Source organism: Neophocaena asiaeorientalis, unplaced genomic scaffold (assembly GCF_003031525.2).
Source record: "Neophocaena asiaeorientalis asiaeorientalis breed wild unplaced genomic scaffold, Neophocaena_asiaeorientalis_V1.1 scaffold656, whole genome shotgun sequence".
NCBI classification, from domain to species: Eukaryota; Metazoa; Chordata; class Mammalia; order Artiodactyla; family Phocoenidae; genus Neophocaena; species Neophocaena asiaeorientalis.
The window spans coordinates 251,290-265,148 of NW_020172180.1; the positions used below are offsets into that span (position 1 = coordinate 251,290).

Here is a 13,859-nt window from a genome sequence, read left to right on the forward strand (position 1 = left end):
TTTGTGCCCCTTTCTATATATACTTAACATATTTACTAAATCTGGTATTTTACAGTGGTCCCCTTGCAGTCAGCTCTTTGAACACTAGACTCATTGCGTACTTTAAAAATAATAAATTTCAATGTGCAGCTCTTAAACTATTAGCCAATTGCCTTAGACGTGAGCAGCATTTTCCAAAAATGAGGAATAATCTTTGGAACACTTGGCAGTTAGCATTTGGTTGACACTCTCCTAGCTTGCAATTACCGGAAAATAACTCCCTCCTCTTTTATAATAGGGAACCTCAATAACAGAAGAAAACCAAAACCCATTTTCCAGCATCAGTCTAAGTAATGAATCACCTTTACTTGAAAACAAGCTCTTATATTTACTTTACCATGCAATGCACATTAGTATTTGTGTCATAGTGCCTTCTAGTTGATCTTAATTCACTTGCATTTATTTTTTTATATAGTAAATTAATTCATCTTATTCATATAGTTTACTACTCTATATTTTGTGCAAATCTATCCAATAATAGAATGGAGAGAGTGTAACTCAGTGTAATAATATCTCTAAGTTATCACTGTTACCTGTTTAACATCAGGGTACTTTTATAGCTTTGTTTGAGTTATTTTAGAAAAGTGTTTATAACCATATAGAATTGAGGCCAAGCGCCCTCTGAGGACAGCTGGATATGAAAGATACATTTCATGATCTTTTTAAAGGGCTCTGTATCCACACTGTTGGAACTTGGAGTTTCTCAGAGAAAGTTTAATATTCCTTCATATTGTTTAGCAAAGCATAGCAGTACTTGACCAACCATCATATCTTCGTTAGAATTTCTCTGGACATTAGAAACTCTATTATTTTTTTTGTTTCTACTGTAAAGTCATAATCATTATACTTATATAAACATTTGCATTTCTTGATGTATTTCATAATATATGTATGTATTCCTTTAGTAAATGGAAAAAAAATTCTGAATGCATTATTTTTTTAATTTAAAAAAACTTGTTTTTAACAAAGTTTACTTTCTAATTGCAGGTGGCCTGCATGCAGTTTATAAATGCCCTTGTCACATCTCCTTATGAGCTTGATTTTCGAATACATTTAAGGAATGAATTCCTTCGTTCAGGACTAAAAACAATGTTACCAGTAAGTGGAATGTGCACATTTATTATGCTTATGAACTTTAATGTTTTTCTCTCTTTAGACAAAAGTACTTTCAGCAAAGTAAATAAATGTGCCTTGCCGTTTCCTTTTGTAAAGCACTGGACATTTTGTAAGCTTTTTGATATTGCAGTAGTGTTAGTCTCTACATAAAACTGATGATTTGGAATTCAGCTAATGATATGTCCAGAAGTGATGGCTTTTTTGGTCTTCTTGAAGTCGAAAGGGAACTTTTCTTTGACTTTGAATACTGAGAATATAAAAGACTGCTATTTTTTTGCCATTTCAATTTTTCATTAAAATTTTTTGCTTTCCTCTTTGATAACTTAGATTGATTTCCTTTATATTCAGCATAAGTATGCATAAAATTTTGATTAGTATATTCTAGACACATAACATAAGGATGGTATTCTTGTTATAAATCAGTAGCATCTTTTCTAAAGAAAAACAATTTTATTTCTTAAATTGAGTGTGGATATCTGTGCTAATTGTGATACTGTTAAAAACATTTTTGAAATAACGTTATAGACTTGTTCTAAGATAAATGAGCACACTTATTTTATAAATAGAAATACAACTACCATGACTTTATACTTTACTTAGTATGTTAACTAAAGAAGGATTTTGTTCAAGACCATGGTATTTTTAAAGGAGACAAGTAAAATCTCACTAGTTTCTTTATTTAAACTACTTAGACCATACCTGATAAACAAGAAGTAAATGTAGGGGTGGGGAATAAAAGGACTGAGGAAAGAAAAAACAAAATAAAACAAATGTCAATGAGCGTGTATATAAGGTATTCCTAGGGTATTAGAAATAGCAAAATCAGGGATATTTCCTGGTGAGGGACTAGTGTGTAGCATGCGTCTGTAACTTGTCTTCTGATAGTCTTAACTGAAAGTGGTTGAAACTCATCATCATAAAATATACAATTGGGTCTATTGAAACCCATTTTAATAAGATATATGATTGGGTCTGTGAGGTTTTAGAAATTTCTATGTCAATTCCACTTCAAATGGTTCTTTCATCCATGACTTTAAAAAGCAAGGAATTGGTTGCAGTGAATCAAAGCATCATCGTAAGTGACCTGAATAGAGGTTCAATATGCAGTTAACTTAGGCACATTCACTAGTTATAGTGTATGTAACACACATTCTTTTTTTGTCACAAATCTCTCCTCATGAAAAGTCTGTGGTCTTATGTAGCTAGAGGTAATATTACAGTCCTCATTCTAGTGTGCTTTTGAATTGCCTACTCAGTGTTTCCATCCTTGTCCTCTCGGAGCTGGTCCTCTGTTTCTGGGAGAGTAATCATGTCTTTGGACACTTGTTTGCCTCAGGGGCTCCTGAAGATCCTCTACTCATTTACTAATATGCCATGTTTTTCTGCCTTAGTTATTGCTGTCTATTCCAGCTTTCATTTCCCTGTGTCTATTTATAATTAAACATTCGTTTTCTACCGTATGCTACTGAATGGCTGGTCAAGAAAACTGTGACTCTCAATTTATTTAAGTCCTCATCTTTTCAGAAAGGGTATGCACAGTAGCTCTTGTCCTTACCTTTTGCACGTTTGCCAGGGTGTGCTCATTTCTGCTGGGTTCAGTGGTCTCATGGTATTTTTCCTTTGGTTACATTGACAGCTAAGATTTTGCATCAGTGTTTCTTAGCTACACTTTCGCATTGGCCCTATAGCTGTATATAAAGCCCCTTGCGGTACCCTGTACCTCTTAACTTATGCTTCCAGCTAGATTTTTCTTTAACTATCACATCTCTTCAGTATGCCCTGATTCTTAGATCTCAGTGATCCTTCAGCAAGAGGAAAGTGAGAAGTGTCATGTTTCTGCCTCTTAAAGTTTTGGAATAGAACCTACAAGGATTCTCAATTTCTTTTTCTTCCTGTGACAATGGAGTGAAATATGGCTAAATAGGGCTCTGGTTCTCAAGAAGTTGGGCATGTCCCCTTAAAGAGAGTCTATCAAAATCTTATTGGGGGTAGGGCAGAGATGTTTGGTTTGAAAGAAAATAATCCTCCCCAGGTATTTCTGATATACAATATGAGAATCAGAATCTAGGCAGATAGACCCTGAGATTAGAGGTCCTTCCCTTAATACCATACATTTCACTACTGTTGCTGTTGTCCTTGTAGTTTTATTATCACAATTTGGAGCAAAAGTCAGAATGGTCATGCTTTAATGTATACTAGATGTACCTAACATGTCAACTGCTGTCTAGCTATCTAATTTACTAAATATTTACATTTCAACCACTAGAATTTATAGTAATATCAAACATCTTTTACACATGCATGGGAACCTAATAATATATTCATAGATGAGTCTTTAACATCCTGGCTTTTATCCTATTTACTCTTATGTTATACATTGTTCTAACAGGAGGAGCTTCCTAATTTTCTGGAATATATCATATTCAAAGCAGCAAATTAGACGTGGCTAGGGCTAATATAAATTGTTGGTACACGGATCAAAAATTATAAATATCTGGAATCATTAGGTGTTGGGGAAGAATAGTTCTTAATAGTTCTTAGTATTTCAGTAATCCATGAGACCATCATTGTAGTAGAGTGAAACTTTTGTTTCATATAATTATTAGAATCCTCAAGACAAGGACAGTTATTTTAATTACATTCTGTACAAATTTATTTTCAAAATTTGCCCTGTCTCTATAGATAAATTATGATGTTTAAAGAGAGTTTATATTTCACTTACATGGAAAATTTACTTTTTATAAATTTGCTTTAGTAATTTGGGACAAATGAGTTATTAAAAACTAGTGATTTTTAAAATAGTATTTTCTCTGTAGTTAACTTACATTGATTTCTTGTGAAGTTTTCTCCATCTGCCTTTTAGTTAGTTAAATAAATTAAGAAAATATTAGATAAGTCAGATATGTGAAGGAACAAGATAGTAAGAAATTGTGTCTGTAGGCAGCAGGCATTCTTAACTTCTTTTAAAAGACCGACAAACCCTTTCTTACTCTTTTGAAGAATCAATTTTGATTGCTTGACTGGTAATCAGTCATGTGCTGGTAATGGACTTTGATTTCCTTTGAAGTACACCATATTATAGAGACTTAATTATATGTTTTAGAGAATCTGCTGAAAATATTCCACACCTGTACAGCAAATCTGTTTAAAAAATAACTGAAACATATTTACAGTATTTCACGTAATTATTAGTAGTGTAATTCAGTAATTTTATGCCATTCTTCATTTAAAATACAAACTTCAGTGATGCATTTCCCTTTTTTCAATGGGGTATCTGTCACATTTGTGCTATATGAAACTTTTATTAATTCATTAAATGTTTATTTTATCAAAATTTTTGAATATACCTTTCAAGGTTTGACATTTGAATGAAAGGAAGTTTTTTATATATGTGTGTGTATGTAGATATGCATATATATTTTAATGGAGCATTATTAATGAACACTATGAGATATTTCATTTATACATATCTATATTTTTATATTGTGCTGTACATGTTCACATACTATATATCTTATATAAATAATGTGTTGTCCTAATTAAAAACTGAAATAAATATTTAACCAGTTATTTTCACTGAAAATATTTTAATCATGAAGGTTGAGTCCATGTTTTGTAAAGTTCTGATGCTGATTAAATGACAGTATTTAATTAGCTTGTTTTTTCTATTTTTCAAACATATTTGAATGTGTTAAAGTCTGATAATGAACATCTAAGAAAGTATATCTTATGACATGAGAATAAGGAAAAAATCCATATTATAAAATGTATTAAAGGTTTTTTTTTTTGAGAGAATGAAAGTGTATTCTTATCAGCTCCTTACATTACCCATGAAGTTTTGTTTTTTTTTAACATCTTTATTGGAGTATAATTGCTTTACAATGGTGTGTTAGTTTCTGCTTTATAACAAAATGAATCAGCTATACATATACATATGTTCCCATATCTCTTCCCTCTTGCATCTCCCTCCCTTCCACCCTTCCTATCCCACGTATTAAAGGTTTTTTCTGCAATGACAAGCATATTGGGTGTGTCTGGCTCCTGCTCTTTTCTGAATTGAGTTCAGAAATCACCTGATAATATAACTCACCAATGTTAGATAACTTTAATTCCAATAAATTTCTTCATTCCCTTTCAAAGTGGAAAGTTAGACCTAAAACAAATTATTACTCAAGAGGAAACTAAGTTTAAATACATGTATTTGTTATGTATTTTATATGCAATTATATAGAAACATTAATATTTTCATATGCTCTGTAGGTAAATTATTATGTATGTGAACGTTAGAAAAAGAACACCTAGAAATTGCATAAATTTGTGTTTGGCTTCAGTAATAGCGGTTGCATCTCCATTTAAAATCGTCCTATTGAACAAAAATAGAAACAAAAAAATGGATCCGAGTTTGTTTAATCGACCTAATTTGAAGTACACCGTCCTTGCATTTCCTTTTAGAGTTCAAGCTCAGCTCTGAACATCCTAGTCTCTCTTTCGGTATCACCCTTGAGCATCCACAGTTGTGATTATCGATTTGGGTTTTGAAAGCGGCAACTTAATGGACACATATTAAAAGATATTCCAGGTGATATATATTAAGCCCAACAATCTCTAGTGTGGCATGCTTCCAAAGATTTTGTTTATACTATGATTTTGAAAATTATCAGAGGTTTGTAATGCATGTGCTTATAATGTATTACAAAAACAGGTCTCTTTGATGCCCAAGTTGGTATTTTGTGATTCGGCTAAGCAAAAATAAAAGGTGGGGGAGGAGGCTAGTTGTGCATCTTGATTAAAAAGTCCTGACGCCTTTTTGCTTTAAAATCACAAAATGTCATTTAAAGTAAATTTGTTTTTACAACTTTCCACGCCATACTTGGGACTGTTGTCCTTGAATATATCCTTGCATTTGTTCTTCATTAATACAATTGATCTATATTCGCATTTTTTGCCAGAGGCATATGTGAATATTCTAACTGCATGAGTTCTTTTGCGATCTTTGATTAGTGTGTTTAGTCAAAACGACAGCATTTAATGTGGGTTTGTAGCAATTAGTTTTTTTCCCTTGTGAAAGTGATCGTTAATTTTTTAATGTGAATCGTCAAAATTTGGAGCATGAAAAGAAATGCGGTGAATGCAATGAGGTTCTTTCATTTTAAAATAGAAAAACAGAGTACGTTTACTTTCTTTCAGGAAACCAAGTGCCTGGGTCAGTATTTGAAATTGCTTCTGTGTATGTAGGTGAATAATAGTGTCAGGCCTTTATTGCCAAAGTATGGGGTTGTCAAACTGTTATTCGTCTGTTAAGTTTTCTGTTTATATATTAGGATCTGAAAGAAAAAGAGAATGACGAGCTTGATATTCAGTTGAAAGTATTTGATGAGAACAAAGAGGACGACCTAACTGAATTATCACACCGTCTCAATGACATTCGAGCAGAAATGGAATATCCTTTTAACGAACCACAGAAATCATTTTGCATGTACTGTGAAAAAGGGATTTGTGGGTGATTTTGTGAACCATTATTAGAATTCTTGTCTGCCGGCCCAATTTATATCCATTTATTTATATTAGAACTTCACGATGATGCTGTCCTTGAGATTCATGTTGAAGAACTGTCAGACTGTCCTGATGATTTACACAGACTGTATTGAAATCCACACAATGGCTTGCTGCATTATAGGTTTACTCTGCTCAACGGTCTTGAATAGACAAGAGCCTAAGGCAGTATTCCTCATGGATAAGGATTTTTGGGGGGGAAAGTTCAGTGAGTTCATATGTGACTATAGGTAATATACTTTTTCAGTTTATTAAATGGTACTCCAGTGATTTAGAGATATCATTCAATTCAAATAGATGTCTTATTCTCAATCCAAATATTTTGGTTCCTTAGCGGGGGGAAAAAAGTTTAGATGTGATAGGGTCTGACTATAACAAGGATGCTAGAGTAGAAGCATTTGAGTCAAATACAACTAGCATATAATCTTCCTATGGCAATGATTTTATACAAAATGATTTTAGATCTAAAAGATGGTTGTCATAGCATTGCTGGCCATTTGTTTCACACCCATTAAATTTCTTACTTATGGGTTCTGGGGAAATTGGGAAATACTTCAGAACGAAAATGACCTTTGAGTTGGACTTTTTCTCTATAACGTCTTCTTCCATCTTCCTCCTCACTCTACAGTGCTTTGCTTGCATCTGCCTTATTTATATACACTTCTTTGTGCCTATGAGATGGAGGGCACAAGTGTTTCAACTTTTTCCTCCAATGTTCCTATCAAAGCGTCTTACACATGAGTACTGGATAAGTGCAATGAATAACAATTTTGTTATTATGAGAGATAATTTCTAGTAATTTCTTATCCTTCATCAGTGACTCTAGCCTACAGTGGTCTCCATAATATTAAATGCTTTTTGTATCAATTAATAAATATCTTGCTTTATATAAATTTCTCTTCATCAGAAAGCTATTTTTGGATCTATTCCGTAGCCATCGAAAGGACCTTATGCGACTTTAACACAACACTCTTACATGGGGTCTAAGAAGTAATCCATCATATACTTAATTCTATTTCAGAGAAAGCGTTGACATTTCAGGTTATTTTTAAGATGCTCGATTACATCTCCTCTTCTCCTTTGCTTTTACATCGATTTTTCTAGGTGCTCGCTTTTCTTATAAAAGTGAATCCATTTTTTAAATCTGTTTTCTAGTTTACTAAAAGCATTTAAACTTCTACCACTCTTTTTATATCCTAAGAAAAATATGTTTCAAGTTCCTTATCAAATACTGACATACAAATGAATGCAAACAGTAGTGATTTCATATGTAGTAAGTGTTTCATCTGTATAAAATAAAACTGGTTTTTATGAACTTTTAGCAGCCCACACAATGCTTATTTGCCTTACTATTTTATGTGGGCAGTGAAAAGACAGGAGTATTGGCTTGCATGCATAATATAGGTTCCCATCACAACCACAGGAAGGTCAAGAAAAAAACATTTTCATTAATGGCATTGCTGTTCTAATGGTACCAACTATAAGCTGGAATTTTAAAATATAATGAACAGCTGATCATTTAAACGTTTAATGGTTAAATAGTCTTGGAAATACTCTAAGTCTCTTTCACTTGTTAAAAGACTAAAGTGATCCATAGATTAAACTTCTTTATGGAAATGTTTTAAATACTGGAACATGGAGTTGAAGGTTTAGAAACAGTAATGCAAACAAAATGATATATCAGTGTTTTCAAAACTGAAGCTGCTTTTGTTATGAATGAAACTGTTACCAAGAATCCTTGATTTTTTTCCTTTACTTACTTTCCACTGATATGAATGAAGTGTACCATCTTCTGTATAATATGTTGAAGGACACTGCTGCTGAAAATTACTTATTATCCATTCTACAACATTTTTTGCTCATCAGAAATGATTATTATATCAGGTAAGAGGCTGTTATGAGAGTACAATTTGTATAATTTGAATTGGATTTTAAAGGAAAATTAACAATATAGTGGGGTCTAGACAGTATATGCATATATATATATATGCATGGAGTATAAGAGTTTGACGACTCTAGATAACATTTTTAAAAAGGTGTCAATCTATTTTTAATTGGGCCAGAATAATATACTTATAAAAACGGGGTATGCCATTTCAGTAGCAATGAACCCAACAGATTTTACTGACCCTATGATGAATTTCTTTTGTGGCACAGAGTAAGCTCTGAAGAGTCTATGGTAAAACTTTTAAGTCCTCGTACTTTTTTTTTTTTATGTTCAGTCTACCCTATTCTTCTAGGTCTCTCTCTCTAGCTGGCTGAAGCCATGTGTAAGATCTGAGCCAACGGACTTGATTGGCTCCTCCTGAATTTCTTACCCACAAAAATGTGAGGGATAATAAGATTATGTTATTGTTTTGAGCCACTAAGTTCTGAGATGATTTTATGAAGCAATAAGTGAAAGGAGATGGGAAATATTATTCTGGCAAGCAATATACACAGGTAAACATAAAGTTCAAATAGTAAAGGAAAAAGAGAAGAGTGGACATCATAGGACATCTAGCAGTATCTGCCACACTTCCCATGAATTCATATAATGTGGTGGTAGGGACAATAGAATATAGAGATAGTATCACTATATTGTGATGTGGTAAAAGTGCTTTAACTTTAGTGTGCACAGGGTGTGTGGATGTGGATATTTTTTTGAACCTGGTAGCTGAAGGAAGCCCTCCTTCAGAAGTTTAATAATAATAAAAACAGCAATGATAACATTTGCTATTTAGTAAGCATTTTAAGTCCTTTTATATTTTAATAAGACTATTGTTATTCCTCTTTTATAGTATTATCTAAAAATAGGTGTGATCTTATCTAAGAAAATAATAATACTAATATTTCAGCTTTATACACAGCAATGTAATTCTTCTAAATAAACGAATATAATAATCCATAAAGTCAGAAATTTTAGAGTGTAGTTGTGGGAATATATCTGAAAACCAGAAAATTAGAGAGGGGTTTCTGAATGACTGAAATTATCCATAAGTTGGTGACCATGATCTTATATTTAACTGTTTAAGAGACTCTTAGTTGTTCTTCATACTCTAATATGCATGAAATTCTAGCAACCTAGGTTCTCTGATTTCTCAAACCTTGCTTGATTAAAGGGCAAAGGAAGGCTACCATGGGGTCGGGTACAGTCACAACAAAAATGACAATTCTAAAGTCCATAGAGAACTATTATAGTTCCCTTTATAGTTTAGGCTAGTTGCAATAACTGATGGGCATCATGATGTTACAGAGACATAGAAAAATGTTTAAAATATGCTGGTTTTTTTAAAGCAGGAAAGATAGTAATCCAACCAAAATGATTGTTGTTTCCTCAAATAAGTGCTGGCAACTAAAGGGGTACTATGCCCATGGGTACACAGTTACCTGGGGAAATAATTTGTGTGAAACCATCCATTTCTCAGTAACTTTGAATAAACGAGAAGTTGTTCTAACATGACGTCCTTTTCATCCTGAGAACATCCATGTGAGGTAGATGTGCGACTAGCACTTTTATTCTACCTATGGATAATTAATTTGTCCTGAAAGAGAACCATTGTGTTTTCCCTGTTTACCCAGAGTCATTGACTAGATTGATTATAATCCAATGTTGTTTACCCTAGATCTGATGATGACTTGAAAAAGACTCAGATGTGTAATACATATTACTATTTATTCTTATCCTTGAGATCAGCCCCATGACAAAAGACATGTAAGAGCAATTAGAATATGTTTGCCTTTATTTGCAGACATTTAGTAGGTTGGCTAGTTATCAGCACACTGATTTTAGGGATGTTTATGTCATAGCTTGTCCATAGTAGTATTTCTTTCTGAATTTTCTCTGTTGAATTTATTAGCTGCTGATAAATACTAAATTTTCCCCAAATTTTAATGCAAAAAGTGCCTTTAAAAAATTTTTGAAGTATGTAAGTGGTCATTTTTAAGGCCAGAATTACCTTGATAGATTACAGAATTAGGAAATGTTTCAAAACCTTTGACACTTTGAGCAAATTGAAGCTATCTCCATACATATTTAGTGTGTATGCTTCTACAAAATGGATCTTTTAAAATATGTGTATAAATAGACCTTTGGAGTAGTCTGTAACATAAGTGGCTGAGTCCAGTTTTGTAAAAGCTGTTATAGCTATCTTGAGTAAAAGTGTGGCAGTAAATTCAATACATTGTTTGCCATGTAATGCCAAGATACTCATTCCTTATTGAAATTGAGAACTTGGAGAGGCTTAGAACCATTTCTGTATCCATAGATGTAGAACTAAAGAGTCATTTGTTTTTATTAACTTTAGGAACAATAGCTTAAGTAAGTAGATAAGGTTGATAAGTATCTTTGAACACAAGCATGAATCCCTGCAAACTAGAGTATTAAGTCACTAAGTGTTCACAGCTGATTATATTACAATGGGTTTTGCACTATAACGTCCAGCCCATCTTTAAGCTTAGGCATATTCCTCTAGAGTGAGTGTAATGGCTAGAAAAGAGTTTTTTAGCCTGCTAGAAAATAACCTAGTTTTCTTTATCATGTAGAATCACTTCTTAAGAAAATTGATTTGTATATGTAGAAAAGGTATTCAAGATTACTTTTCTTTTGCAGGCCACAGTATTACAAAATAGTTGAGGAGTGTGTTTCACAGATAGTGCTGCACTGCAGTGGTATGGACCCAGATTTCAAGTACAGACAAAGATTAGACATTGATTTCACTCATCTGATAGGTATGTGATATAATCCTCAATGTCATTTGATTTTGTTTTCCTCTCTTCTGTCTAATAGACACTTTTTAAGTGTAACTCTCTCACTAAACTTCCTCTATTAATATCTGGTAAGTCATTGTATCTGTGGGTACTCATTTGCTATAATTATTAATTATGATGATCACGAGAGTTCTGCCTCTGTGATTGGAGATACTAATCTATTTGTTAAGTTTCAACACTCTTGAATTCAGTTTAAAGTCAATGCTGAACCAAAAACATTATATTAGGGGTGAATACCTTGCTTTTTAGAAACATAACTCTGAAATGCATTGATTCAATTTATGCTGGTACATTTGTGGTTTTGTAGAAATCACGTGAACAGCAGGGTCTAATTAGTAATGCTATGTTATTAGTGTTCAGGTCTGAGAAAGGAAATACAGGTTGGTTTCAGTAACTTAAGACCTCTTAATTCTATTAAAGTAGATCATTTTATATTTTCATAGAGCTTAGAGCTGGGAAAGAATTTGAGATGATCATGTTCATCTACTTGGATTGTTGTGGAAATGACCTTATATTATCTGAGACTGGTAGCTAGCTACACTTTCTGGAACAGTCTCTGAAGGATGATGTGAAACCTCTTGTGAAATATACTACGCCGTATGACCTTAGAGTTAAGCAGTTTTATTTATACCTAATCGAAATCACTATTGCTACGATTCAAGCATGAACTCATTTGTCTTTGTCTTTAAAGGTAGGAAACAACAGCTGTTGAATGCCAGTTATATGTTATTCTTCACTCCATAGCCCAGGGAAGGCTCACAGTAATATTCAAAGATGAATTCCTTGTTATTTATCATGTATTATTCTCATCTGATTGTGAAACTAATGCTCACTTATCATAGGCAATCTGGAGACTTATGTAAGTGACAAAATAAACCACCAATTACTTTTCAAGCTCAGTACATTTCAGCATTACTCACTGTTCAGCTCAGTACGTCTTGTTATCTCCATCTTCATCACTCTCTCTCTTGCTCTCACTCTATCTCCCTCCCTCCTGTATTCCTCTTCTATATATCTATATGCTGATTTTTCATGGAGCATTATATTATTAGAATTTTTCAATATTAACCTTCAAAATATGACTTTGAAAATCTATATAATATTCCATTTTATACAATGTCATAATCATCTTGACCAGTCCTTTCTTATTGTACATACAGATTGTTTTCAGGTTTTTATAATTATAAATGAATTTACTGTGAACATCCTTTATGTAAATATTTGGCTTCTTCTCAATATTTCCTTAGGATTGATTCCCCTGAGGGTGTGAACTTTGAAAGGCCAAATGCTTTTCAGAAAGCTTCTGCCAATGTACCCTGCCCCTGCAATTAATGTGAATGTTGGCCTCGCTGCATATTTTTCCCTGAGCTTAATAAAGTCAGTAGCTTATTTCATATTTGTTGAGAGAGTTATAAGGGACTGTTTCCAAATACTTGTATTGGCTTATAATCTATTGTGGACCATAGTTGGTGCATATATGCTACTGTTGATTTTGGCTAGCTCATTCAGTGTTCAGTGGATATTTGTTTTGGGTACTGTGTGCCAGGTACTTAGGATTGTGTACCGTTAATCAAGAGCACTGGGGTGGGAAGACATGAAGGGATCAGGTGAAAGGGGGTAGTCAGTATCAAAAACCCATTATGACCTCATCCACGTATCATTTCTGTGATTGTGAACAAATCATTTAACTTGTCTAGGCTTCAGTTTCCTCAACTCTAAATTCAGATAAGTCAAATATATGTGTGGTCCTTAATATTTTATGCTCAGATGTCTTGAGTAGCTGATGAAGGCTATGAACCTTTCATTAGAACACACACACACACACACACACACACACACACACACACAGATATTAGCTGGTGCTTGAAGAACTTCTAGGAAATCAGTGGATCTCTTAAAATAAAGATGATCTGGACTTGAGGAGCATAGAGTCTCTTCTGATTTCACAGGTCTGTGAGTCTAGTACTTTTTTAATATAAATCAGATCATATCCTGACCTAAATTTCTTCAATGCCTTCCCATTGAAATTTTTATTTTTTTAACATTTTTATTGGAGTGTAATTACTTTAAAATGTTGTGTTAGTTTCAGCTGTATAACAAAGTGAATCAGCTATACATATACATATATCCCCATATCCTCTCCCTCTTGCGTCTCCCTCCCACACTCCCTATCCCACCCCTCTAGGTGGTCACAAAGCACCAAGCTGATCTCCCTGTGCGATGCGGCTGATTCCCACTATCTGTTTTACATTTGGTAGTGTGTATATGTCAATGCTACTCTCTCACTTCATCCCAGCTTAACCTCTCTCACTTCATCCCCCTCCCCATGTGCTCAACTGATTCTCTACCTCTGGGTCTTGATTCCTATCCTGCCCCTAGGTTCGTCAGAACCTTTTTTTTTT

General features: G+C 33.4%; 1 protein-coding gene across 3 annotated transcripts in view; it reads left to right on the plus strand.

Annotated features, from left to right (window-relative positions):
* Positions 1-13,859, plus strand: part of DIAPH2 (diaphanous related formin 2) — an 863,347-nt gene that overhangs the window by 248,221 nt on the left and 601,267 nt on the right. For all 3 annotated transcript variants that reach the window (XM_024761235.1, XM_024761244.1, XM_024761229.1), the window contains 4 exons: positions 1,027-1,137; positions 6,477-6,595; positions 8,476-8,592; positions 11,300-11,418. In XM_024761235.1, coding sequence (XP_024617003.1) covers positions 1,027-1,137; positions 6,477-6,595; positions 8,476-8,592; positions 11,300-11,418 — 466 coding nt within the window. The remainder of the gene's footprint in view (positions 1-1,026; positions 1,138-6,476; positions 6,596-8,475; positions 8,593-11,299; positions 11,419-13,859) is intronic.